Below are 27,105 nucleotides of genomic sequence, written 5' to 3' on the forward strand. Positions count from 1 at the left end.
CCATTTGACGGTAAAATTTAACGGAGACTAATGAAGGGTAAATTTGTCACAGATGATCGGTTTAAGGTTTTTTGTAGTTAAAAAATTAATTTGTGGTAAATTTATTACAGATGTATACTTGCTTGAGATTTTTCGTGATATTAATCCAAAATAGCATGGACGAGGTTTTCGAGAAAAAAAAATGGGGGGTAAGAAAAGGGAAAATAAAGGAGGAGACAAAGAAAAAACAAAAAAAAAATCACAACCAGAGCTTCATTCAGCAGAAAGCACCGAGCCCAAGCGATTGCTCCTCCAGCAAACTTTGTCAAACCCCTGAGAAAGAAAAAGCTTCCGGCGGAGGAGGATGGCCATGGCGGCGAGGAGGTGCGTACTGTTCGCGGCATTGTCGCTGCTGGTGTTGGGATCTTCCCTGGGATCGTCTGCCGCAAGCCCCGAATCATCTTTCGTGAAGAAGACCATCTCCTCTCACCAGATCGTCATCTTCTCCAAGTCCTACTGCCCGTACGTACAAATCTCTCTCCCCCCTCCCTCTCTCTCTCTATCTCTATCTCTCTCTCGCTTGAGATTTCAGTTCTAGGAGCATAGACTGATTAGACCCACCCCCCGTGTGCGAAGTCATATCGTGCCTGATCTTGAAGCTACTTCAAGTATGTTGTGGGGAAGGCATGGTTTGATTGATGGGCATAGATGGAGTAATGGGTTATGTTCATCTTTAGCTTCCCTGATGCTGGTACTTGTGAATTGTGATTGGGTTTTGGGTTTTGGGTTTTGGGTGGTGGTCCCTGGCACGTTAATCACCGACCCTTGTTTCTTCGTCCACGGAAGTTTCAATCTTCAAGCTGAGAACCGGTTTAGATTCAACTTTGGATTTACGGGTGACGCGTGAAGCTCTAGGCTACATCGGCAGTGCAATAGGTATTCCTTTGTATGTGGGTAAATCCACGCGATTGATGCGGACATCGGATTTCGCTAGAATATGTGTGGAGGTTCCTCTTGATTCCCTGTTGGTTGATTCAGTTCCCCTTTTTTTCTTGAGGATGGCACTTCCTTTGAGTTAAACCTGAGTACTTATGGAAGCCTATCACTTGTAAGAGATGTAATGAGATTGGGCATGGTGAAGATTTTTGTTGAAAGAAGGAATTTGAGGTTGATTAGGATATCCAAAAGGCTCGTAATGCAGTTTCACAAGCTAAATCTACACATATTTCTGAACCTGTTGAAACTAGGCAAGCACTAAGCAGGGCGAGACATGTATGAAAAATGCCTTCTCCTGTTTGGATTCAAGTAATGATGCTGAGATGGTGAAAATGGTTGATCAAACAGTGCTTTGACCTTCCAAGAATAGGGTGTCATCTTCTGTTACCATGCTGATGTAACTGATCCTGTTCTAATTTCTGTCACCTCTAAGTTGGCATGTTCTACTGGAGAGTGGTATAAAGAATAGCTACTTACCTGCTGTAGTCTTATAGATTAAACATGAAATTTGTCCCTGTGCTTTTTAAATCTTTAAGTGACCAAGGCCCAGGGAAGGGAACACCGTAGTAGTAGTTTATGGTCTCTCTTGTTTAAAGTGAAGTTTCATGTGGTTATTGGCAATTATACTGAAACTTTGAACTTGTGAATTGCTCTGGGCGAGACTAGTTTAGGGAAATAAGATTAACATCTTTAACTGTATATTATTCTTGTTTCTTTTTCTTCTACCTGTAGTTGTAATTGCTGCGCTCGTAGTGAAGTTGTCTGTCGTGCCTGCTATCCCTTGTTATGTATGACAAATGCAATCAATCTTTCAATCTTCTTTTTCAGTCATATAGATGATATGAACTATAAACCAGAATATATTTGCTTATTCTTAAACTTTAAAAAAAAAAGTTGGACAAATCATGGGATGTCTCTTTTCCATTTGTGATAGGCAGCCTCCCATCAAAACCAGTAAATTGTTGTGGATGTGATGACCTCTTGGGAGGACCTTCAGATGTCATAGTATTATTGTTATCATATGATAGATTCAAGTGACTGCTTAGTTATCCATCACATTGACTGGGTTTAGTTCGATGCTTTTGCTGGATTGTCTTATGGACATATTAGAAAAACATCGGATTTGTAACACCTTTCATGGATAAATGCAGGTATTGCAGGAGGGCAAAGGCTGTATTCAAGGAATTGAACCAGACACCTCATGTTGTCGAGCTTGATGAGAGAGGTTTGTTTGCAAATTGCTAGTTCTTTGGTGATTTCTTCAGTGTTGGCAGGACAACTAAGTAGTGGCCTTTTGTCCCTAAAACAAGGATTATGCGAAGCTATTTACAAGAAAAGCAAAACGGGGTTGACTTATATATAAAGCCTAATGTTTTTACAACTGAAATAAAGTAGGCAAAATGATACAAACAGTCCTTGAACCTTGACCCAATGTGCAATTTGGTCCTTGAACTTTTAATTTGTTCAATGTAGTACTTGAACTTTAACCCAATGTGCAATGTGGTCCCTAAACTTTTAATTTGTTCAATATTATCCTTAAACTTTTGGTACATGTTCAATTCAGTCCTTGAACTATATGAAAATATTCAATGCAGTCCTTTCCATTAATTCAAGTTCAGGGACTACATTGAACATTTTCATATAGTTCAGGGACTAAATTGAACATATACCAAAAGTTCAGGGATAACATTGAACAAAATAAAAGTTCAGGGACCACATTGAACATTAGCCTAAAGTTCAGGGACTAGATTGAACAAATTAAAAGTTCAAGGACCAAATTGCACATTGGGTCAAAGTTCAGGGACTGTTTGTGTCATTATCCCAATAAAGTAACTGTAGGTTTGTCCAACCTTTCAATCCTCCAAAGCTTTTCTTGGCAGAAAACTTGTAGATCAAGCTTTCTACTGCAGCGTTGTAACTGAAATGTGGTTGAATATGTCAAAGTATGTCTTGTGAATAGTTAATTGGAGCTCACTTTATGTCCACAGATGATGGATGGAAAATTCAGGATGCCTTAAGTCAAAGAATAGGAAGGCGTACTGTACCCCAGGTGTTTATAAATGGGAAGCACATTGGAGGTTCCGATGGTAAATTGCTTATTTACCTTGTAAAGTGCTTTTTAATGATAACAGGTCAAACAAAGAATTTGAGCTTATTGTTGGTCATCATTGCAGATACAGTCGAAGCATATGAAAGTGGTGAATTAAGTAAGCTCCTTGGAATTGATGGAAAACAGGAGGAGGAACTATGAGGAATTGTATTGTCAATGGATAACTGAGCAATACTTCCAAGTAATTCTTCAAGTAAGCTTTCATATGAACAATGCATTGAAGTTTAATATTTTCTTTACAATTCATGTTTGCCAAGCAGTGTATATTCAATCATATGAGTAACGTGATCACGAATGATATGATGCAGTGCCTTTTGCAATTACAGTCATGACTAATGGTAGAACTATTAGCTTAATATCTAAATCAGGTCCTTATTTCAAACTGAGCAAACACATTTGTATTTAAATATATTAATGGTCTTACAGACATAGTTGAAAATGTACAAGATAACCATTCTATGATTTTACCTTTCCTCTCTTATGTTGCTCCATGTAAATGAATTCCCTGCAAATCCCCAGTTGAGAAGACCCATATCAAAGACAAAATTCCTATAGACCTCTCAGTTGAGCTACTTTCCTCTCAACGTCCTTTCATTCCATTACTCCATAACATGAGTTAGAAATATGTTATTATCACAGAGGCTCTTCCAAACACTTTCACCTCATTATTGATGTCTCTCCAAAATTATCTGGCAAATGTATGTATGGCAACGATTCTGTGCCCGAGAACTAATTCTGCTCAGAAAAGATTCTTTTTAATTCTGTGCCCGGGAACTGATTCTGAGTATTTGAAGGCGTTTGGTAATGGCCCAAAATTTCCATTCCTGAAATAGTAAAAGAACAAAAATGCGTTTGGTAACGGCATAAAATTTCTTTTTATTAATAATATTTTAAATATTTTAATATTTCTTTCTTTTTTTCTTTTCTTTTTTTCTTCTCCTCCTTGGCCATGGACGGTAAAATATTTTTTTATTAATAATACTTTTATTAAAAATAATTTTTTTTATTTTTTTTGGCCATGGCCGGTAAAATATTTTTTTATTAATAATTTTTTTTATTAAAAATATTTTATTATTGAAAATATTTTTTTCTTTTTTTTTGCCATGGCCTGGTCGCTGGCCATGGCCAGTAAAATATTTTTTTTATTAATAATAATTTTTATTAAAATATTTTAATAAAATATATTTTTTATTTATTTCGCCATGGCCTGTCGTTGGCCATGGCCGGCAAATTTTTTTTTATTAATAATATTTTTTTATTAAAATATTTTAATCTCGCCAAATACGGCGAGAGTGGACCTCGCGCCGGACATTAGAAGCTATATTAAAAACCAAGAAAAAGAAGAAGAAAAAAAAAACTGATTCTCATTTTTGTTCCCAGAATCAAGAAGCTACTTTTTTTTTATTCTTGATTCTGCTCCAAAACTGATTCTGGGCACAAATTTTTTGCGAATTTGTGCCCATAATCAAAAAATTAAACAAACGGATTTTTGTTCCCAAACTGATTCTGGGAATTAAAGAACAGAATCAAATACTATTTGGCAAGTTGCCATGCGCAACCTTAGAGTTAGAATGAATGTGGGCAGTTTTCCTGGAATAGTTCTGTTGGTTCATTGAGACGTCTCAACTAACTCAACTAACCAGACACGCCTGTCCGTTCTCTCTCAATGAACCCCCAAAGACTTTAATGGGCTAGAACCGGACAGAATTAGGAGAGTGAATGAGGGGGAAGAAAAAGTCTCAGAAACACAGATGAGCTTCGTACTTTTGTACAGTTCTTTAGATCCAAAAGTTTGTTTAGTTTAAAATTAAAAGAGTTTCCTGATTTAACAGCAGGAGTTGATTTAAAGGCACTAGCTACCTGCAAACTGCTTAAGAAGAATAAGTAGAAAGAAACTGTTGGCAATTTTAGCTTTGATATTTACTCATCCTACTATCATAAAGTTTACCAAACGCTATATGGGATTGAGAAGGGGTGTACTGTTGTATTCATTGCATTTGTTATATTTTTTTCTCACTGAGCATTGACTTCGTCGTTTGTTTTGAGGTTACTGTGAAGATTGACTAAACTGCACTGACGATCGTGTAATGTGATTATTTTTCTTGCAGTACTGGGCTTATTCTGCTGAGGATATGGATAAGTACACATGGCTCGAAATACATCGGCTCTTTGATTGTTCTATGTTCTAATTGTAGCAAGTGCTATATTATGTGAACTTTTTTTTTTTTATGGAACATTTTGGACTTCTAGGAAGTGACTTGCTCTTTTTGCAATTTCATCCCATCTATCTAAGGTGTTTCCTCTTTCAATCAGTTTGACCGCCCGTATGGTGGCTATATGCAACGGCGGCACCGTCATTGTCTTATTTTTATTTTGGTTCAAGCCTTAGGAAAACACGTCTATTAACTGTTTAGCTTCTTTCGACCAAAAAAAAAAAACCTGTTTAGCTTCTTTATAACATGTCAAATCCAAGAGCTTTTCACTCGTAATTCCCAAAAGTGGAATGTTTAAAAGAAAGAAACTTTAGTCCTTGATGATTCTGGTTGTGGTGACGGAGGTTTTGTTAGCGCGGTGGTTTGTCCTGGGTGGCAGCAATGTCAATGGGTTGTCGTTTCCGAACTGTTTGTAATAAGATCGCGTGACATGCTTCTCGTGACCGTTTCTTGTTCTTCCAAGACGCACCCTTGTCATCGTTGTTTGCGAAACAAAGCGGGCGCTTTTCTCATGAGTTTGGGGCGAGGGCCCTTTTTGTAGCGCGGTTTGTTCGCTGGCTATTCCATCTTGCAATCTGACCTTGTTAGCCGTTGGAGAAGCTCTTGATTTCTAAGAAAAATTACTCAACTTTTTCATGAAAAATTAGTTTGATCTATTGAATGTGTTAGTTTAAGTTTTAAGACAAAGCACGGAGAAGGGTCGGGCTTATGTGGATTTGTAGTTGAATAGAGTGCTTAACTGTCCCCTCATATTGTTCTCTTCTCATTGGCTGTTTCTTTAAATTTGGTAATACGACACTCCAGAAGTTGGATGCAGAAACTTGTTTTTTGGCAGTTCAGGCCTCAAAGTGGCTCTGCAAGTTGTTTCTTTATGTTGCAGGCAAGTCGAGGTTGGAGTATAAAAGGTCACCAACCGCTGTTCTGAGTCCGGTACTATAAATTATAATCTTGTTTGAGGATTTATCAATGCGAGATTAGATATGTGATGTTATTTATTTTGCAGGGCTCATCAGATTCTTGTCAATGTCCCATGACAAGTATGGCCAAATGAGACTTTGGGACTTGACAATGAAGGGTCACATGGTGATTCGTGATTAGTTTTATTCATTGTGTTTTCCAGACATCGAGGGGATCCGGCTTTGTTAGTTTCATTCATTTTTTTATGTTCTTTTTGGGTATAGATATGTAAATGTCATTAATCAGATGAAGTATAGAAGCTTAGGAGCATCCCAGCATTACAAACACAACTAATTGTGCAAGAATATGGAGGTAGGAAGCCTTCATATAGTTGCCAACAAAATATTTGCCTAGAAGGGTCTACAATTCAGGAAAAGTGAAGCCCTACCTCTTACAATTTTACGTATCCTAGCCAAAAGAAAATGCATCTCAATTGACTTATCGTGAAAATGCCTACGATTGCACTCCATCCAAATACAATACATGGTCGCTAAAAAGGATACCTTTAGGAGTCATGCTTCCAAATTCTTGCCCTTTGGGGCTTTTATCATCCAATGAAGTTCAAAATCCCATCCTCCTGAGGAATGCCGGATACCATTTTGTGCAAGGATACTTCGCCATATACTCCCTTTGTGGCTCTTATCATCCAATAAATTCTTGCCCTTTGTGTTTTATGTTATATCATTTAAAACCTTTTGAAGATCTACGTTGCTCAGAGTTACGAAAAAAGCTCACTGCTAAAGATGCAAAATAAATATTTTTACTTCGTCGTAGGCAACATAAGTAACAATTCAAAATAAGCAGAGCCATATGTCACTGTAAGATCTACACATTGATAGTCTAATTACTTCCTGCAAGGCACTAGAGTTGATAAAATAACATAAAATGCGTAACAAAGAAACACACATTCGTGAATCTAAATGACCTGAAACCAAGTCCTAGAGATCAAAACTCATTCAAATACAAATGAATTTCGGCTGACTGGCTTTCATGAAATTTTCTCTTGGAGTTTGGATTTAGGGATTTGAAGAAGAGGAAGAGGATGTTTTGGAAAGTGGCATGTGAGTGCCCTCTAGGATCTTGTTCGAGAAAACGGTTTCACTATAGATCCTTATTTGAAGTTTCTCAAGAAATTTGAAATGTTTTCACGATTTTTTATGCAGCCAGATGTGGGGCCCATCCGTACATTGTATAGCAACTTTGTCTTTTGGTCTAGATTAGGGGTGAGCAGTTCCACTTGGAACTTGAAATCTATATTCGGGTACAGGTTCCTCATTTTTTGGAACCTGGAACCTACCCGTCGGAACCTGAAACCTAGAACCTACCCTGTCAGAGGTTCCATGGTCAGTTCTAGGGTCCAACAGGTTCTTTTTTTTTGTTTCATGTTTAGTTAAACAAAACGAAAATGAAAGCAACAATACCGAACAAGCATATCATTCACCAAAGAGAATACAAAAAACTAATTTTCCTAGCATTATGGTTCAAATAAGTACAATTAAAATGCGAAGTCATTGCGTGAATTGATGCGCAACAAAATTCACGAGGGATTAGCATGTCGATCAAGACAATATCCATATTCAGGACCACAAACAAAATGAGAAGCAGGAAAAAGGAAAGAAAGATGAGCTTTTGGTCCTCAAACATTCATGAAAATTTGTTCTAAATTCTGACCACCTAAAATTAAAAAGAAATAACAATCATAGTTGATAATTTAATAATAGTTTTAAATTTAAAATTGAAGTGTCACGTATCGATTATTTGCAACTACAACTATAACTTTTTCTTTGTTCCTTCCACCATCCATTATCACCATGATTCTAACTATGCAACCATCAAGCTTAAGATGTTTCTTGAAAGAGTGAATAACGAAAACAATCAACCTCACTAAAAAACAAAAACTTCGTATATACATGACAATGAATACCCAAACATAACAAGTTAAGCAAAGTAATGAGCATGCGAATGGTGGGTACTCCAAAACCATAATAAATCAAAGGTCTAAACAAATCTTAGGAAATGTTCTACATGACAAGATAAGCAAAGCAATGAGTATGCAGACAGAGATGAAAATTTGAGAGCTAAGAAGTGAGAAGTGAGGAGTAGTAAGAAAATTAGAGATTTTAGATTTAGGGTTCCTGGTTCCCGTTTTCATTCTCGGTTCTCTATTTCTGTTCTTGGTTCCGGGTCCGGTTCTAGTTCCTATAGGAACCGGGAACCAAACCGAAACCAGTGGTTCCTAAAAAAATGGAACCGGAAATCGGAACCTCCCTCCCTAGAACCGGGAACCGATGGGTCAAGTTCTCCGATTCCCAGTTCTACCTTGGACCCGTGCTCACCCGTAATCCATATGACTTTGTACATAGTGAATCCCACATGACATTTAGATCTTAAATAAAAAGAAAATAAACTGGTCCTAGTCTGCACACATGACAACCGGTGAGTGGATTTGCAGAAAGCCTCATGCGGCGCTCAAGGAGCACCCGATATTTTCTCCTAGAAGACCATGTCTAATGAAATGCAAAGAAATTCCAAGGAATCCTAATTAACACGTGCAGTTCTTTAACTGAAGTTATTATCAGAAGAATTACGAAAGAGGTGCAATATTTATGAAAAATTAAATTCAACGGACTCATTCCACAATCACCGAACGAAATGCAATGAAGGTTCGTCTCTGTAGCTAACTGAGACTTGTCAAAAAGATGCAACGGCAATGACAAGTGAATTCCTCCGATCGAGTGAAAGGGGACCAAACCGGAGCCCCTTTAGTGGGACATTTTTAGAAGCAACAGAAAAACCTGCAGGCGCGACGTCGGAGAAGAGGCTGGACACACACAGACGACGGTGATGGAGACCAGCGAGGACTTCATCGAGACACTCATTTCTATGCAAGATGGAGAGAGAGAGAGAGAGAAGGAGGGTTAATTAGAACCGCTTTGGCATCGCAACATTCGTGCATGGGATATCTGAATTTTAAGTAGTATGGGTTGAAAATGAGTATGTTGCAGACCCGTTAAAACAGCTAGGCTTTGCTACTTTAATCTATAACTTCATGTCCTTCATACTTTAATAAACTTACATATGATTCAGTCCACTAAATATGAGTTAAAAAGTGGGTCTTGGGCTCATTTTGCCACATATAGTAATATCTTTAAAAAGTTGGTTAATTAAGAAAGGTTCCTTAGAAATGCAAATAAATGTTTGTAAATGATAAAAAAGTTGGCAAATTAAAAAAACAGATAAATGTCGTTAAGTAATTTAAATGAGAGTTGGAAACTCAACACTAGGCGGTTATTCGAAGAGAGAAAAGTTTGTAAGCCACACTAATGAAGTTGGTAATTTCTAAAAAGCATTAGTAAATATAAAGATTGCTAACTAAGACATACAATTTGGTAAGTCAACAAAATAGTTAATAAATTAAAAAAAAATCAATTAAATATTGGTAATTAACTCAAATAAGAGTTAGTATTCCAAAACCAGTTCATAAATTAATTTGACAAAAGTTGGGAAATCACCTTTATCTAGATTCGTAATTTCATATAAGAGTTACTAAGTTTGAAGGGCCGGTTTATTATGTAAATAACAGTCGATAAGTTAGTACAAAAATCATTAACTTGTAAATGATAATTAAATAGGTAATTGGATTTGGCAAGTTTTTAACAAATTACCTAAATAAAAAGTATCATCGGTCATTTTTTATCAACAGTTTTTTTGCATTCACCAACATTTACTGAAATTTACTAGTTCGGAAAAAGAATTTGTATTTCTTGGCAGGAAACAACAGGATTGTGCAGCCCAGGAAATTAGAGAAGGAGATTAAGGTTTTTAAAAATGAAAAGACATTATTTTTGCAGTTATAGAATCGAGTAGTTAGGTCTTCGTCGCAAATATTTTGGGTTGCAAATGAAATCTGGATCTGTATTCACATTCAAACATTAGGCTTAGTTGGTTTCGCGAAAAATATGATATTTATGGAAAATAAGAAAGTCATTTTAAAGGAAAATGACAATATTTTTCAGTGTTAGAACTGAAACTTAAAAATACACCGGAAGATATTTGTCATTGTTTAATAAGGAAAACTTACTTTTATTTTTCTAAAGAGACATGCACCATCCAAGTGCTAGTAACTTGGGTATGGGTAGTCTAGGAATCGGGCACGAGCACCTGATCCGGAGATCAACCTCTGTGGGGTAGCTTGCCAACAATAAACTCGGACTTGGGCACTAGTCTTGGGTCTATAGAAGTCGACTCGAGACCTAGTGTCTGTGCTTGACTCCAAGTCTCTCAAGCCAGGCCCCTTGAGGCTGATTTTGAGACATCGGTGGGTGCCCCTAGTCCCCAGCACGTGGGTGCCCCTGGTCCCCAGCACTTGGGACATGGTTCATGGAGGCCAAGGTCGAGCCGAGATCCATAGAGGCTAGGCCTAGAATCTTGGTGCCCGCTCAAGTACCCAGCACCCGGCCCTACGTCTATTTAGGCAGGCCACAACCCATGGAGGCCGAGCCCGAGATCCTGGTGCCTGTGCTTGGGTCCCGGCTCATGGGCTTGGGTCCATCGAGGATAGGCCTGAGACCTTGATGCCCATGCTCGGACTCTAGGTGTTTGGGCTCGGGTCTATGTGTATTGGAGCTAGGAGCTCGGTGCATGTGCTCGGTTCCCCAGTGCTCAGGCTAGGGTCCAGAGATGCCTGGCCCGTGACTATGGTGCCCAAACTCGAATCCCCCGATTCCTAGGCCCAAGTTTATTGAGGCCGGGCTCGTGACCCCAAGAGTGTTCCACGCTCGAGCCTGAAGACACGAGCTGGGCGTCAATGGACCTAAGCTAAGGCATCGGGGAACCAGGCACGGACAACGAGCCTAGCCTCCATGGACTTGGGCCATGCCTCAACGCACTTGGGCCCATGTGTCGGGGACTCGGGCACGAGCACTAAAGTCCTCAAGCGCCGAGCCTGGCTTAACTGGCCCAATGCCATTTAATGATAATTACTATATCAAGTATGTGAATAATATTTGGGAGTTTGTTTGCAATGGGTCACAGCGTGAATAAGCTAAAGTCAAGCAATGCGGCCCCCCCCTTTTTTCTTTCATTGACTTCCGAGGTCCTCCTTGTCCTTCACGCGTTTTGATCGGCTCTCTCCTTGATGAGTGATGTGAAGCTACACCGACACAGGCGATTTGTAGACGTCCATGCATGAATAGGGAGCAAATGTCGAATCGGTTCTTAATAGCGTTATCATTCAACAACGAGCTTTTGAAGTATCAAATAGATAGATTGAATCATTTAGAATTTTGACATTAGTTGAATTACAACCTTAAGCGTTTCACTTTCGCAAGTCATCTGTTCCGCAATTCTCGATATTCCCACAAAGAAGTGGAAAAGCTACCCAAATAATGGAGGAATGGGCCCATGTATAATCATAAGGTTCTGGAAAAGTTGGAGTCCATTGCGTACGAAATGATAAAGACGAACCGCGAATTCCAGAAACAAGTACCAGCATCACGTCGTGGATGAATAATTCCAAGGACAATAAATGAACGCAACATCGACCAATGACGAGCAAGTATTTCGGTTATCTAATACGTCAACTAGCCTCTATCGGGTCGTCCGATCTGATTAGCGAGATCCATATTGAATCCATTATTTTTAGTTTCGGTTTAGTATATATATGTTACACTCATGTATAATAATTTCACATTAGCAGTAGTAATCCATGAGCCAGAGGATGAAAGAAAAACTATATACAATTGATAATGATGTTCGATCCAAGTATGTTGGCATCATGCATATCCTTTTAGTGTGAAATCATATGGAATCTTCTCTTCATGAGAGGGGCGACTTAGGTGATAACTTTACCAATAACGAATGAATCAACACTTATATATATATGTTACACTCATGTATAATAATTTCACATTAGCAGTAGTAATCCATGAGCCAGAGGATGAAAGAAAAACTATATACAATTGATAATGATGTTCGATCCAAGTGTGCTGGCATCATGCATATCCTTTTAGTGTGAAATCATATGGAATCTTCTCTTCATGAGAGGGGCGACTTAGGTGATAACTTTACCAATAACGAATGAATCAACACTTATTTTTATCCAACAAACAAACTCTAGTATCCAGAAGATGCTATAGTTGGTCCTTTCTTTTTCTGCAATGTTTTCGATATTAGGTGCTGTTGTGAATATAGACAAGTGAATCAATAAAATAATCGGAAGGAAAGAAAGGAAATCGGACACTGTATTTACATAGTTCGATCTGAATATCGGAACCTACTTTTTATGGGGAGAGAGTAGTATGGAATTCCACTATAAAAACAAGAGATACAACGAAGATTACAATCACTTGAGCACTCAAACACTCTATCGGTATTTCTCAGCCCCTAATTACACCCAATAACTTATTCAGTATTTAACCCATCACAATTTCTAGTGACAACTTACTCAAGGAATTACACAAATTCTAATCACAAGAATTTAACTAGCTGGATCATTACAGGATGGAATTACAACAAGAAAGTTTCCCTACTCCGAGAGCTCCTACGTTTTGCTTGAGGATGCTCTAATTCTCTAGTCCTCTGTGCCCCTTTTATACACAATCAAGGGCCCATTCATATATCATATTTGTTGCCCAGCGAATCTCCACATTCGTTATAGCATGTGAGCAGATGAAGAAAGTCCATGAAAGTCAAACGTAGCCTGTGGCTCCCTCCATAATCATTTCTGGGCTCTTTCAATTATTGTATAGGTAGTGGGATTTCCATATTGTCTTATACGCATGCAGAGAAATAAATGCAAAATGAAATCCATGCGCAATTTTCTTCTTTTCACAATTGCATCTGAACATAGATGCAACCATGTGCAGCTGGACCGAAGAAAAAGTCCCATGGAATGGCGAAGTCGGCCAGTCTAATTTATTTTAGATTGAGTACTGTGTAATGGGCTCAAACTCGAAATATATTTTCAACAGGCGTTATTGAGATTCACTTGGCATTCAAATCTCAACAAAACCCATCCCAATAGAATCACCACCATTCCAGCTATTCACCGAAATTTCCTGGGAAAATCCAATTTTACTTGTGAAAGAGAAACAGGGAAAGGGCAAAACAAAAAAGGTTAATAATGAAGATGTATGGAGCAGCCCCATTGGTTGGCCCTAATAATTTCTCCTTCCAAACAAATGCATCGCGACCGCGATCATGGAGATAACATATGCCTCCACGAACTCTCTCGATCTCACGACCATCAATCACTCCCTGAACCAATCCTCTTCCTCCTTCTCCATGCCTCACTTCCCACCCTGTCAAGGTCATTTCCTGTAGCACCTGATTGCGTAGTCGGCGGCAGCGGCTCCTAGTTTGTCTAAACATTTTGCAACAGTTCAGATACTCCCATATCTTTACTTTTTTTTTTTGTCTTTTGTATGCGTGTGATAAGGCTCATCGATCAACTTACACAAGGTCAATAACCCATGCAATGTACAGCACTATCAATAATTATTTCGGGAATGATATTTCCTCAAGCTTTGAAGCTTCAATGACTACTTGTATCCACTACTGAATGTTGTAGGTAAGACATCTTGCATAATGGCATGAACGTCTAGTCTAGAAATGTAAGCTCCGCTACGTAATCATCATGCATTCACATGCAAGAGCCCAAAATACGATATGACTACCGGTCTTGACAAACCAAATAATAAATAAAAAATATATTTTTATTGATTATAAGTTATTTCCTGGAAATTAAGAGGAAAAAGGAACAAAAATAATTAAAGCAGAAAGGGAAGTGAGATGGCAATCACCAAATGGCCCCATGTCAAATTGAAGGGTTGGTCCGTGTGGGGCTCCTAAACTGAGTAAAAAAGACCCCTGGTAATTGGGGTCTGATCTGGGCCCCGTGATTGGAGAAAGTCTATAAGAACGTAGAAATGCACATATGAGAGCTAGAGTTGGAAACCCCGATCAGATAGCAAACGTCCTGCGGAAGCGCATTAACCATCATCAGCTCTTTCGATGGCTGCTTCTTCTTCGAATCCGAAAAGAAATTACCATGTGTTCCTAAGCTTCAGAGGCACGGATGTCCGCAACAACTTCCTCGGCCATCTTTATGCGGCTCTGGACCAGAAAGGAATACACACTTTCATGGACAGCAAGAAGCTCAGGAAAGGAGAGCAGATATCGCCGGCGCTTATGAAGGCGATCGAGGAATCGCGTGCCGCGATAATCATTTTTTCCGAGGACTATGCTTCCTCTCCGTGGTGCTTGGAAGAGTTGGCTAGAATTATGGAGTGCAAGGAGCAAAGAGACCTCAAGGTCTTTCCCGTGTTTTACAAAGTGAAACCCAGGGAAGTGAGAACACCAAGAAAGAGTTACAGAGAAGCTATGGATAAGCATGAGTCCAAGTTTGGGAAGGATCCAGAGAAAGTGAAGAGATGGGAGAAGGCTCTCTTTGATGCCGGCAGCTTGTCTGGGTGGAGTTTCCTTGAGGGGTAAGCATTTTTGTCCTTTTGATAAACACTATAATATCTCTTCTAAAGTCTCAATCTCATGCTTTGTTTTTATCTTGTTTTCTACCCTCCCCTTACTAGTTGCATGCGTGAATTTGAGGGGTGTGCGCTTACTGTGCCCACACCTTGAACGCATGTACTGTTCCCATTTGACGGATTGCCGGATCTGTCCCACAGTGCCCACCAGAGATCCAACCAAAACCTCCTCTCTCAGCTTGCATAGACCTGCAGCCAAACCACCATGGCGCGTTCACCATCGCCTCATTCCAGCCATCGTCTCTGGCCTTCGCCCGCCAGCACTGTAAGGCCGATCGCCTGGCCTTGTCTGGCCGGGTGCAAGGCCAATAGCCATTCCAGGCCAGTGGTTGGCTGTCTGGCCTGGTCTCCGGACCAGGCTCCTCCAACTCCGCCATGACGCCTTGTATTGTCCAACTGATCCTCCGGGGTCCCAAACCTTTCACAAACCTTTGCAAATATTTGCTCTTGCCAAAAATTTGAGACATCAACATCTTTCATGCCTCTAAACGTTGAATTTAGAAGCTAATTAGATATGTTATATAATTAATTCAATCACCCAAGAATAGAAAAGATACACTGCCACTTAGAAACTGATAGATATTGTCAAATTGATCTTTTGATTGAAGATACAAAGCGGAAATATACTAGACAGTCGACAAAAATTCGAATAACCAAAACTGCAAGCTAGCAGATTCTTTGAATTCGATTCTTGCTGTCTAGATAATGGAAATTTTGTTTTAGATTAAAAGTGCGGTTCATAGTACCCGAGTCGTCATTGTCTTTAGGCTTAGGTTCTTTATAATTTTTCCTTGTGCAGATGTTGGCGCAGGTTTACCCAAATGTGTTATTTCTTTTCATCTCATTTTTAGCTAATCTTCTTGTGAGATTTTCCTTGTGACGTTAGAGGTCGAATTCCTGCCATTACTCGGACATGCTAAAACATGTTTATCTTTCTTTTGGGTGCTTATCAGAGATGAAGCGGAGCTCATACAATACATCGTGAAGGAATTATCCATTCATCTAGAGCATACACCCTTACATGTCGCTAAGTATCCAGTCGGAATAGATTCTCAAGTTCAAACACTGATATCGTTGTCACAAAAAGAGTCAGGTGATAATGATGTTCTCATGATAGGTCTATGGGGACTTGGAGGCATAGGGAAGACAACGATTGCGAAAGCCTTATATAATGCTATTGAGAGACAATTCCAAGGTTCTAGCTTTTTGGCACGAGTTAGAGAAAGTTCGGACAAAGGCAATGGTCTTGTTGCGTTGCAAGAAAAACTTCTATCTGAGATCTTATCGCATAGACATTTAACGGTATATAGTGTCGACGGAGGAATTAATTTGATACGGGAAAGACTTTGTTGCAAAAAGGTTCTCTTAGTTCTTGATGATGTTGACCAGTTGGATCAACTGAATGCATTAGCTGGAGAAGGCCATTGGTTTGGCAAAGGAAGTAGAATTATTGTTACGTCAAGAGATAAACATTTGCTAAATTCTCATGGCATAAATTTTGTGTACGAAGTTAAGACTTTAGATGACAATGAAGCACTAGAGCTTTTTGGTCGGTATGCCTTTCCAAATAGCAAGAAAGTTGAAATAAGGAGGGATCTCATAGATAGAGCACTGCGTTATGCTAACGGCCTTCCGTTAGCCCTCGAAGTGTTGGGCTCATTCTTATTTGGAAGAAATGAACCTGCATGGGAAAGTACATTGCGTAAACTCTCCAAAAGTCCTGACAAAACTATCAAAGGAGTTCTCAAGACAAGCTTCGATGGGGTGAGGGATAATGAGAGGGAAATTTTCCTTGATATCGCTTGTTTCTTTAAGGGGAAAAGAATAGAAGATATCAAGGAAATTCTCGACAGCTGTGATTTTAACACAACTATAGGAATAGAAATTCTCGTGGAGAGGTCCTTGATAACATATGAGCATGGGTACCTGGAAATGCACGATTTGGTTCAGTCAATGGGTAAGGATATTGTTAATCAGGAATGTCCCGATGATCCTGGGAAACGCAGTAGATTATGGACTTTTGAAGATGTTCAAGACATTCTATTTGAAGATACGGTAAAAGTTGTTTTATGTCAATGTTGCTACATCTTAGTTTTTATATTACTCTAATTTGAACCGTCAATGTAAATCTCAACGGAAATTTTCTGTGACCATTGAATTTGCTCTGTTATGGATAGGGAACGACTGCAGTAAAGGCCATAGTATTGGACTCGCCCGAACCAGAAGAGATAACTATTAGTCCTCATGCTTTCACAAACACGAAAAGGTTGAGAATGCTCATTTTGCATGAAGTGCATATCTCTTCACAAGGTCCTGTACGTCTCCCTAATGAGCTAAGATGGCTTAAATGGGCCAATGCCCCGGATCTAGAATTTGGCCCTGGCCGAAAGAAACTTGTTGCAATTGATGTCCAGGGAAGTCCTATCAAACGGTTGGAAGGCAAGTTTATGGTAAGCCCTTGTGATGATTAGCTGTCCCTTTTATAGCTATAAGTATTTGCAGAACTTAATGATTGCGCTGTTATGTTTTTGCAGAATTTTGGAAGGTTGAAGTCCATAAATTTCTCGCGATGCGAGTCCCTTGCTAGTGTTCCTGACCTTTCAATGGCTCCAAATCTGGAGAGCTTGAATCTCGATTACTGCGAAAGCTTGGTGGAGGTTCACCAATCCGTCGGATACCTTGACAAGTTAAGGTTATTGTCACTAACATCGTGCTCTAATCTTAGTATCTTTCCCAGCAAACTCAAGACAAAATCTCTTCGACACCTTAGTCTCTCTGGTTGCTCTAAACTCGAGAAGTTCCCTGATATTTTGGGAAAGATGGAACATGTAGAAGAATTTCATCTGGGATGGACGGCTATTAAAGAGCTCCCTGCATCAATTGAAAATCTTGTCTCTTTGAAACGGATGCATTTATTTCGATGCGACAACCTTACAAGGCTTCCATTGAACATTTATAAGTTGCACAATCTCGAGGTTCTGAGTCTTCAACGATGCTTGAATTTAGTCATGTTTCCAAAGAACTTGGAGGATTCAACTAACCCCGATGACCATTTAAGATTCCCAAATCTATACAGTTTAGACATTACTGGCTGCAATCTATCGGAAGTAGACTTCCTTGAGAGTTTTCCCAAATTGAAATACCTATATCTTTCAGAAAACAAGTTTACTCATCTACCAACATGCATCAACAAATACGATAATTTGAAACGGTTGGATGTGGAGCGATGCCCGCAACTACAAGAGATTCCTCAGCTTCCATCAAATATGCATATCCTAAGAGCAAATGGTTGCAAATCTCTGCAGAAACTCCCCAATTTGTCGAGGCTCTCCTCCGACTACCTTAAAGTTGACTTGTCGTCATGCTGTGAATTATTCCGCAGAGGGGTCAAGATGGGTGATGTGCCATTACTCGAGGTCAGACTCTCTCTCTCTCTCTCTCGCACTCGCGCGCAAACACTTGATATGCGTACCATCTGTATGACAGGGACTCCCGAAGATGGGGGGTGTCGACGTTCGCCTGATTGGAGGAGAAATGCCAGAGTGGTTTCTCTACTGTAAAGAGGATTCCATATCTTTCATGGTTCCCCGAGACTTGTATGACAAGTTCTTGGGACTAGCGCTCTGCGTTGTTCTTGGCCTGGAGGAAGGAAAAATGGTCTATGCGTCATGCAACATCCAAATATTTGTTAATGGCCGAAGGGTGATTTCGCTAGAAGAGAATGTCTTTTATTCGTTGGAATCCGATAATGTGTGGCTTATATATTTCCCACGCCCTCAGCTGTTTGAAGTGGAGAAGCATCTGCGAAACGAAGAGAGCCTATTCCAAGTTTGCCTCAGACCATGGGGAGCAAGCATAAAAAAGTGGGGATTCCGTCTAATATGCGAGCAGCAGGAGGATGATATGAGGGTCGTGCTCCAACACCATCAGCCGATTGAAAACAAATTGGAAAGAGGCTCGGAAGAAGACAACTCGTACAATCTCTCTCCCTCTCTCTCGCTTTAACTTTACTGTGTTTCCTCGTTTGTAGTGTTTGGATTCCGACGAGTCCAGAGGAACAACGGCTGCCATTGTTTTTTTGCTTGTCCGGAGGTTCGCTCTTCGTGTTTTCCACTTCGATCACTGCGAATGCATGTTCTCCGTCCTGGAATCGATTGATTCTACTCGAATTAACTCTGTTGAGTCCTTCTACTTCGAGATTAGAGGGTTCGTCTGTCCATCGGTTACTGAATCCTTTCCCGTTCCATTCTGGTTTAGCTGGAGGGATCTGAGGATGAAATTGCTGAACCCTCGGTGCCGATACGTTCGGTTATCGGAAATCCTTCTATGCGGTTGTTTTCCCCATGCTATACCTGCTTCACAGCCGGTTATGGAGGTTAGAACTTTGGGAGAATGTCTGGATGGATGATGTTGGTATTCTGGGGATTCTTGATTAGTCGACCCTGATGAATGGACTGCTGTCTGATGTTTCTAGTTCATCCTCTCCTCAATTGTGTAACCATGAGCCTGTACTTATCAATTAATGTTGTTTGTTACTGTTAAAGTTTCTGGGCAAATTGTGGTTGATGGTTAGGCTCTTCGGTACAACTGTTTGTTTGATAGTCATATTCGAGCTACTGCAATTATGTTACGGGGAACAAATGGTTCGATTGATGGGCATAGATGGAATAATGACTTGTTTATCTTTAAATTCCCTGATGCTAGTACTTGTGATTGGGTTTAGGCTGGTGGTCCCTGGCACATTAATCACCAAACCTTAGTTCTTCGTTGATGGCCGTTCGATCTTTAATGTGAGAAGATGAGTTCTGTTCCAGTTTGCATTAAACTTTGGGTTTACAGATTGCAACTAACGACAAATGAAGCTCTAAGCTATACTGGCAGTGCAATAAGTATTACTTTGTAAGTGGATGAAAACACACAAATGATGTAGACATGGGATTTTGTTAGAATATGTGTAGAGGTTCCTCTTGTTTCCCTGTTGGTTGATTCAGTTCCTGTTGTTCTTGAGGAGGGCACTTCCTTTGAGTTAAACCTGAGTATTTATGGAAGCCTATCACTTGTAAGAGATGAAATGAGATTGGGCATGATGTTGACGTTTGTAGAAAGAAGAAAATTTGACATTGATTAAATAATTCACAAGGCTTGGAATGCTGTTTGGCGACCTAAATCTACACATATTTCTCAACCTGTTAGAACTAGGCAAGCACTAATCAGGGTGAGACATGTATGAAAAATGCTTTCTGCTGTTTGGATTCAAGTCACGACGCTGAGATGGTAAATGTGGTTGATCCATCAGTACTTAAACCTTCGAACAACAGGGTGTCATCTCCTGTTACATTATCCTGTTCTAACTTCTGTCACGTCTAAGTTGGCATGTTCCACTGGAGAGTGGTATAAAGAACAGCTAATTACCTAATGTAGTCTTACAGATTAAACATGAAATTGGTCCCTCTGCTTTTTAAATCTAAGGCCCAGGGAAAAGAATATCCTAGAGGTAGTTTATGACCTTTCTTGTTTAAAGAAGGTTCATGTAGTTATTTTGCAATCACTCTGAAATTTCGAACTTGTGGATTGCTTTGGGCGACACTAGTTCAGGGAAATAAGATTAACATCTTTAACTGCATTTCTTATTCGTGTTTCTTTTTCTTCTACCTGTTGTTGTAATGGCTGTGCTCACAGGAAAGTTGTCTTTCGTGCCTGCTATCCCATGTTATGTATTTATAGATAGATTGACAAATCCAATCAATCTGTAAATTCTTCTATTTCAGTCATATAGATGATATGAACCATAAACTAGAATATATTTTCTTTTTTGTAAAATTAAAAGGAAGTCGGACAAATCATGGGATGTCTCTTTTCCATTTGTGATATGCAGCCTCCCACTGAATCCAGTGTATTGTGGTAGATGTGATGACCTCTTGGGAGAAACTCCGGATGTCATAGTTTAATTGTTCTCATTTGATAGATTCAAGTAACTGCTTGCTTATTCATCCAACTGATTGGGTTTAGCTCGATGCTTTTGCTGGATTGTCTTCTTCTTTTCATGTTCAATGCAGCTAATGGACATAGTAGTCAGACATGGATCTGTAACACCTTTCATGGATAAATGCAGGTACTGCTCAGAAGAAGATAACTCAATAGACACCACAGAAGAAGATAGTCCAAGTGAAACAGATGCAGGGCAAAGCAAATCAACTTGAAAAAAGAAGAGAAGATTGTCTTAACCATGGCGGGACTATGGGTTGCACTCGTGCCAATCTATTATGAGGGTTGGCTTGCGAAGCATGCCCGTTGAATTGGTTCGTGGGTTGCTGAGGAAGTGAACTGGGTCATTTCGATTTCAATGCCTTTATCTTGTCCCCTTTTTCGGTCTCTACTAGAAGTTTTCTAACGTGTGCACCTTCAAGTAGAATTCGAAACCACTATCAGGTTTCACATCATGCTACTGATATGGTTGAGGAACTTTTTCCTCTCCTTCTTTATGATTTGTGATGCAGAGTGCATTAATCCAAAGTTATGTGGATTCTTGTTGAATGGCCATGGTCTCCCAAGTTGCTCTGTGAAATTTATCATATAGACCTCTGTTACCTGTCTTAATCCAATTAATGATGCCAATGCTTCATACTTTGAGATAGTAGTGTTGATCTAATTGTCTCAAAGGTCAAAAGTTCTATACAGGGAAGATTAGTTGATGTCTCTACTGTTGCTAGGCTGATTGCATTGGATGGGTACAAAGCCTTGTGTCACAACTGGTGGCTTCTTTGAACCCTAATGTTTGAGCTTGTAGCAGGTCGCTCACTGGTTTTTGTGCCATCGACAAAATTTATAGAGGGATGTTGATACCTAAATTTTTTGCCCTGGAGGACTCATCCGAGGGCTTGATTTAGATCAATAAATCGTACGGCTCATGAAAAAAGGGATTGTATTAATGTTGCAGGACACATAGATTGGTCCTGGAGTGGAAAATCAAGGCTTTATATTAATATTGTCCAATATGGATCAAGTTTGTGCACATTTGCTTTAACTATATGTTTATTATTACGAAGTGATTTTTATTGTTTGCGCACTTAAGCCTGGCCTTACGGATTTGCATGTTTAGGAATAAAAATCGAAAAAGATTGCATGAAATTAGCTTTTACGAAAAGAAAAAGGTAGCAATTTATGGTAGTTTGTTCACCATAACGTATTTAAGTGCCCGTGTCCAATGGTCTGGACCGTAGAGGTTAATTGAGCTCTCACGCTCTCCTAGGCTTCAAACTGGCTTGGTTAAAGGTTAGTGGCAATTCTGGTCCTGTTCAATTGATAATAGACGAAAATCTAAGTTGTTGTCGCTAGGGCTTGGAAGAATCCATGCGAAGTGTGAGTGCTGCCTCACATGAGGACTATTTGCGCCCGCCTAGCAATCCATTAGCTCTCTCAACTTTCACGTCAAGAGGATCGCCACAAGGCAAAAGGAAAAAAAAAGAGTAGATAGAATGGAATTTTACCATTGAACGGCATTATAACAAAGCCCCGTTCCCTCCCAGTTAACATTAATTGGACACATTACTCACAGTCTTCGCTGCGAAGTGCCTGACCATGTCCGTGTTGATTCTCAAGTTTCAGCTACAGTTTTGAGTTGCTCCCTGTTGAGAGGAACTCCAAAGTTTCATGGCTAAACATTGCTTGAATGACAAGTTACTAGGATTAGCTTTCTGTTCCGGATTCGGACCAGGAGGAGGAAAAGAGGTTGCCCCCAGTCCAGATCCTACCGCCACACATCAATGGCAAAGGGGGGGTGGGGGGGGGGGGGGGGAGTGTTGCAGAAGTCCTAAACCTTTTTTTAGTACCAATTAAGTCCTAAACCTTTTGTTTTGATGCTAATTCAGTCCTTCCGGCTAACTTTGGCCGGATTTTGCTGACGTGAACGCCGGCCAGCCGGTCACTGGAGCTGACGTGGACAATTTTAATAATATTTTAATATATCTTTTTCTTTTTTTTCTTTTATCGTCGGAGGGCCAACTGGTCAGAGCCCCGAGGCCGGCAAGGTCGACCTCGCCGGCCTCGGGCGAGCATCGCCGACCACTGGCGAGGCGGGACCTCGCCAGATTTGGTGAGGTCGTGTCTCGCCCAGCCGTCGGCGAGGTCGAGCCTCGCCGGATCTGGCAAGGTCGAGCCTCGCCGATGATTGGGCGAGGTCGACCTCGCCGGAATCGTGCCTCTGACCGGTCGCCGCTCCGGCGACCGGCTGGAGGAAGAGGAGAAGGAAAAAAAGAAAAGAAAAAAGAAAAAGAATGCAAAAAAAATATTAAAATATTATTAAAATTTGTCCACGACAGTTCCGGTGATCGGCCGCTAGCCAGCCGGAGTTTACGTCAGCAAAATCCGGCTAAAGTTAGCTGGAAGGACTGAATTGGCACTAAAAACAAAAGGTTTATGACTCAATTGGCATCAAAAAGAAGTTTAGGACTAAATTGGCATCATCTCAAAAGGTTTAGGACTTTTTCAACACTTTTCCCGCAAAAGGGGAGAGGGAGGGCTCTATATGCAGAATATGATCAGGTGAATTTTTCTGGTGATAGAGGTGATTGAGGACCGGTATTGTGTTGGTGAGGCCACATCTGCGACTAGGCGAGGAAAGGCCAATTAGCCATGCTTAGTCTCCAATTTTTCTCACAATCGGATCAAAGGTAAGCCCATAGTTCCTCCATTAGGGGGTTGGATTAGGGCGAAGATCTTGCCGGAAAATGACTTGCCGCTGTTGATATTGTGCCTTTCCAATGGGTGGGGACAAATGGGTCGGATCAGGTCGGGTCAATCGATCATATATTGGTTTGGACCGGATTGATCCATGTTCATTCTTTCATCCTAATTGGCTCATATTCAACCTATCCCGACCAAACCTATATACAAATCTACCGAAAATGGGTTTTATTTTGAATATCATAGAGTATTTAAAAATTGGATCTGAACGGTATTTATTCTCATATGCCTAGTGGCCCTAGCCTAAGCAGATGAGTTGTACATTTATTCAAGTCCTGGTGCCTTTTATTTAGAAGATGAAAATGTCCACGTCAACCCATAACATTATTTCTGACGCGAAAATTACCAAAAAAGTCCTAAATCTATTGCATTTTTATCAATTTAGTCCTAAATCTTTTAAGTTTGTCTATTAAGTTCTAAACCTTAACATATCTTGCCAATTGAGTCCTAAAACTTTACACTTTTTGTCAATTCAGTCTATCAGGCCAATTTTAGCTGGAAATCGCTGACGTGGATGTCGGCCGGCCACGAGGCCCTGACATGAACATTTTTAAATAATATTTTGAAATTTTTATGATTTTTTTTTTTCCTTTTCTCCGTTTTTTTTTTTTCGATTTTAGAGTTAGCCAGGGAGGGTGGCCGATCGACCCTCGCCGGCCATAGGCGAGGGCCGGCGACCTTCACCGGCTCTAGATGAGGGCTGTGACGGCCTCATCGGCCAAAGCGAGGGCGTGCTAGCCCTCGCCCAGATCTGGCGAGGGCCGCGACACCCTCGCCAGATCTGGCTAGGCGAGGGCTGGGTGGCCCTCGCCGGTTCTAAGGCAAGTGTGTCGCGGGCCCGAGAACTTGTATACTAGCGCTCTGCGTTGTTCTTAGCGTCGAGGAAGCAAAAGTGGGCGATGCGTCATGCGAGATCCAAATATTTGTTAATGGCCGAAGGGTGATTTGGCAATCGAATGACTTTTATTCGTTGGAATCCGATAATGTGTGGCTTATATATTTCCCACGCCCTCAGCTGTATGAAGTGGAGAAGCATCTGCGAGACGAATGGAGCCAATTCCAAGTTTGCCTCAGACCATCGGAAGCAAGCATAAAAAAGTGCGGATTCCGTCTAATATGCGAGCAGCAGGAGGATGATACGAGGGTCGTGCTCCAACACCATCAGCCGCTTGAAAACAAATTGGAAAGAGACTCGGAAGAAGAAAACTCGTACAATCTCTCTCCCTCTCTCTCGCTTGAACTTTACTGTGTTTCCTCGTTTGTAGTGTTTGGATTCCGACGAGTCCAGAGGAACAGCGGCTGCCATTGTTTTTGTGTTTGTCGGGAGCTTCGCTCTTCGTGTTTTTCACTTCGATTCCTGCGAATGCATGTTCTCCGTCCTGGAACCGATTGATTCTACTCGAATTAACTATGTTAAATCCTTCTACTTCAAGATTAGAGGGTTCGTCTGTTCATCGGTTACTGAATCCTTTCCCGTTCCATTCTGGTTTAGCTGGGGGGATCTGAGGATGAAATTGCTGAACCCTTGGTGCCGATACATTCGGTTATCGGAAATCCATCTATGCGGTTGTTTTCCCCATGCTATACCTGTTTGACAGCCGGTTATGGAGGTTATCCATATAGGCAAGCACTAACCAGGGTGAGACATGTATGAAAAATGCCTTCTGCTGTTTGGATTCAAATAATGACGCTGAGATGGTAAATGTGGTTGATCCGGCAGTGCTTAAACCTTCGAACAACAGGGTGTCATCTCCTGTTACATTATCCTGTTCTAACTTCTGTCACGTCTAAGTTGGCATGTTCCACTGGAGAGTGGTATAAAGAACAGCTAATTACCTAATGTAGTCTTACGGATTAAACACCTCTGCTTTTTAAATCTGAGGCCCGGGGAAAAGAACATGCTAGAGGTAATTTATGACCTTTCTTGTTTAAAGAAGGTTCATGTGGTTATTTTGCAATTACTCTGAAGTTTCGAACTTGTGAATTGCTTTGGGCAACACTAGTTCAGGGAAATAAGATTAACATCTTTAACTGCATTTTTTATTCTTGTTTCTTTTTCTTCTACCTGTAATTGTAATGGCTGCGCTCACAGGAAAGTTGTCTTTCGTGCCTGCCATCCCTTGTTATGTATTTATAGAGAGATCGACAAATCCAATCAATCTGTAAATTCTTCTATTTCAGTCATATAGATGATATGAACCATAAACCAGAATATATTTTCTTTTTTATAAAATTAAAAGAAAGTTGGACAAATCATGGGATGTCTCTTTTCCATTCGTGATATGCAGCCTCCCATTGAATCCAGTCTATTTTGGTAGATGTAATGACCTCTTGGACGGGATTGAGAAGGGGTGTACTGTCGTACTCTTTGCATTTATTATATTTTCTTCTCATTGAGAATTGACTTCCTCTTCTGTTTTGAGATTACTGTGGAAGCTTATGGGTGCGTTTGGTAACTTGCTAAATAGTGACTGATTTTATTATTTTGTTTTCGAAAACAAAAAAAGAGCGGAAATCCGTTTGGTAATTTTTTGTTACCGGTCACAAATTTGTTTTCAGAATCAGTTTTGGAACTAAATTAAGAAGCAAAAAAAAGTTGCTTCTTGATTCTGGGAACAAGAATTAGAAATAGAAGAGGATTTTTTTTTTCTTTCCTTCCTAGCTATGGCCAGTTCTTCTTCTTTCTTGGCCTATGACCGGTGATCGGCGAGGGCGTCGTGGCCCTTGCCGACCTTTTTCAGTCCTCGCCCGAGCCGGCGGGGTTCCAGTCCTCTCTAGATCCGGCGAGGGCGGCCCTCGCCTAGGCCGTGAGCCTCAACGGCGGCCCTCAACCTCCCCGGCAAGGGATGAAAAAGGCAAGTGGGGGCCGCCCTCGTCGGATCTGGCGAGGGCCGCCCTTGTCGGATCTGGCGAGGGAGGCGAGGGTCCAGCCCTTGCTAGATCCGGTGAGGGCGGCCCTCGCCCAAGCCGTGAGGTTCCAACCCTCGCCCTCATTGGCCAACCAGCCATGGCCGGCGACCCGGCCACGGCCAAGAAGGAGAAGAAGAAAAAAAGAAGAGAAAAAAAAGAGAAAGAAATATTAAAAAAATTATTAATAAAAAGAAATTTTGTGCAGTTACTAAACGCATTTCTGTTCTTTTTTCTATTCCAGGAATGAAAATTTTGGGTTGTTCCAAACGCCTTCAAATGCTTAGAAATTATTTTCGGGAACAGAATAAAAAAATCGTTTATGAGTAGAAATTATTTTCGGGAATAGAATGGTTACCAAACGCACCCTAAACTGCATTGATGATTGTGTAATGTGATTATTTTTCTTGCAGTACTAGGCTTATTCTGCTGAGGATATGGATAAGTACACATGGCTCGAAATACATCAGCTCTATGATTGTTCTATGTTAGAATTGTAGCAAGTGCTATATTATGTGAACTTTTTTTTTTGTTTTATGGAACATTTTGGACATTGGGTAGGGACTAGCTCTTTTTGCAATTGCATCCCGTCTAAGGTGTTTGCCCGTTTGGTGGTTATATGCAACAGTGACACACCATTATTGTCTTATTTTTACTT

The 27,105-nt window shown here is 40.4% G+C and overlaps 2 protein-coding genes across 6 annotated transcripts; both read left to right on the top strand.

Moving 5' to 3' along the window:
* The first annotated feature begins 241 nt into the window (after window positions 1-241).
* On the top strand, window positions 242-27,002 carry LOC115679335 (glutaredoxin-C4). Of its 3 annotated transcripts, none has more exons than XR_008816391.1 (5): window positions 242-501; window positions 2,127-2,200; window positions 2,964-3,062; window positions 3,150-3,278; window positions 26,861-27,002. XR_008816391.1 is itself a non-coding variant. In XM_030602931.2 (5 exons), exons 1-4 carry the CDS (start codon window positions 344-346, stop codon window positions 3,224-3,226), a joined length of 408 nt encoding a protein of 135 aa, XP_030458791.1. In that variant the 5' UTR covers window positions 242-343; the 3' UTR covers window positions 3,227-3,266; window positions 5,194-5,397. The 3 variants fall into 3 exon arrangements, 1 of the variants encoding a protein (XP_030458791.1); XM_030602931.2 differs by lacking the exon at window positions 26,861-27,002 and adding an exon at window positions 5,194-5,397 and having other exon boundaries at window positions 3,150-3,266; XR_004005492.2 differs by lacking the exon at window positions 26,861-27,002 and adding an exon at window positions 5,194-5,397 and having other exon boundaries at window positions 243-501.
* Window positions 14,229-21,332, top strand: LOC115679334 (disease resistance protein Roq1-like). 3 transcript variants are annotated; one of them, XM_030602928.2, is made up of 6 exons: window positions 14,229-14,744; window positions 15,752-16,853; window positions 16,976-17,248; window positions 17,333-18,214; window positions 18,285-18,772; window positions 20,911-21,332. In XM_030602928.2, the coding sequence occupies exons 1-6, from the start codon at window positions 14,269-14,271 to the stop codon at window positions 20,996-20,998; spliced, it is 3,309 nt and encodes a 1,102-aa protein (XP_030458788.2). In that variant the 5' UTR covers window positions 14,229-14,268; the 3' UTR covers window positions 20,999-21,332. The 3 variants fall into 3 exon arrangements, with proteins under 3 accessions (XP_030458788.2, XP_030458790.1, XP_056166651.1); XM_030602930.2 differs by having other exon boundaries at window positions 20,855-20,985; XM_056310676.1 differs by lacking the exon at window positions 20,911-21,332 and adding an exon at window positions 19,056-19,392.
* Window positions 27,003-27,105: the final 103 nt, after the last annotated feature.

The sequence above is a fragment of the Syzygium oleosum genome, unplaced genomic scaffold (genome assembly GCF_021117445.2).
Source record: "Syzygium oleosum isolate NSW1041296 unplaced genomic scaffold, Sole_v2.1 Sole_v2.04, whole genome shotgun sequence".
In the NCBI taxonomy this organism is placed as follows: domain Eukaryota; kingdom Viridiplantae; phylum Streptophyta; class Magnoliopsida; order Myrtales; family Myrtaceae; genus Syzygium; species Syzygium oleosum.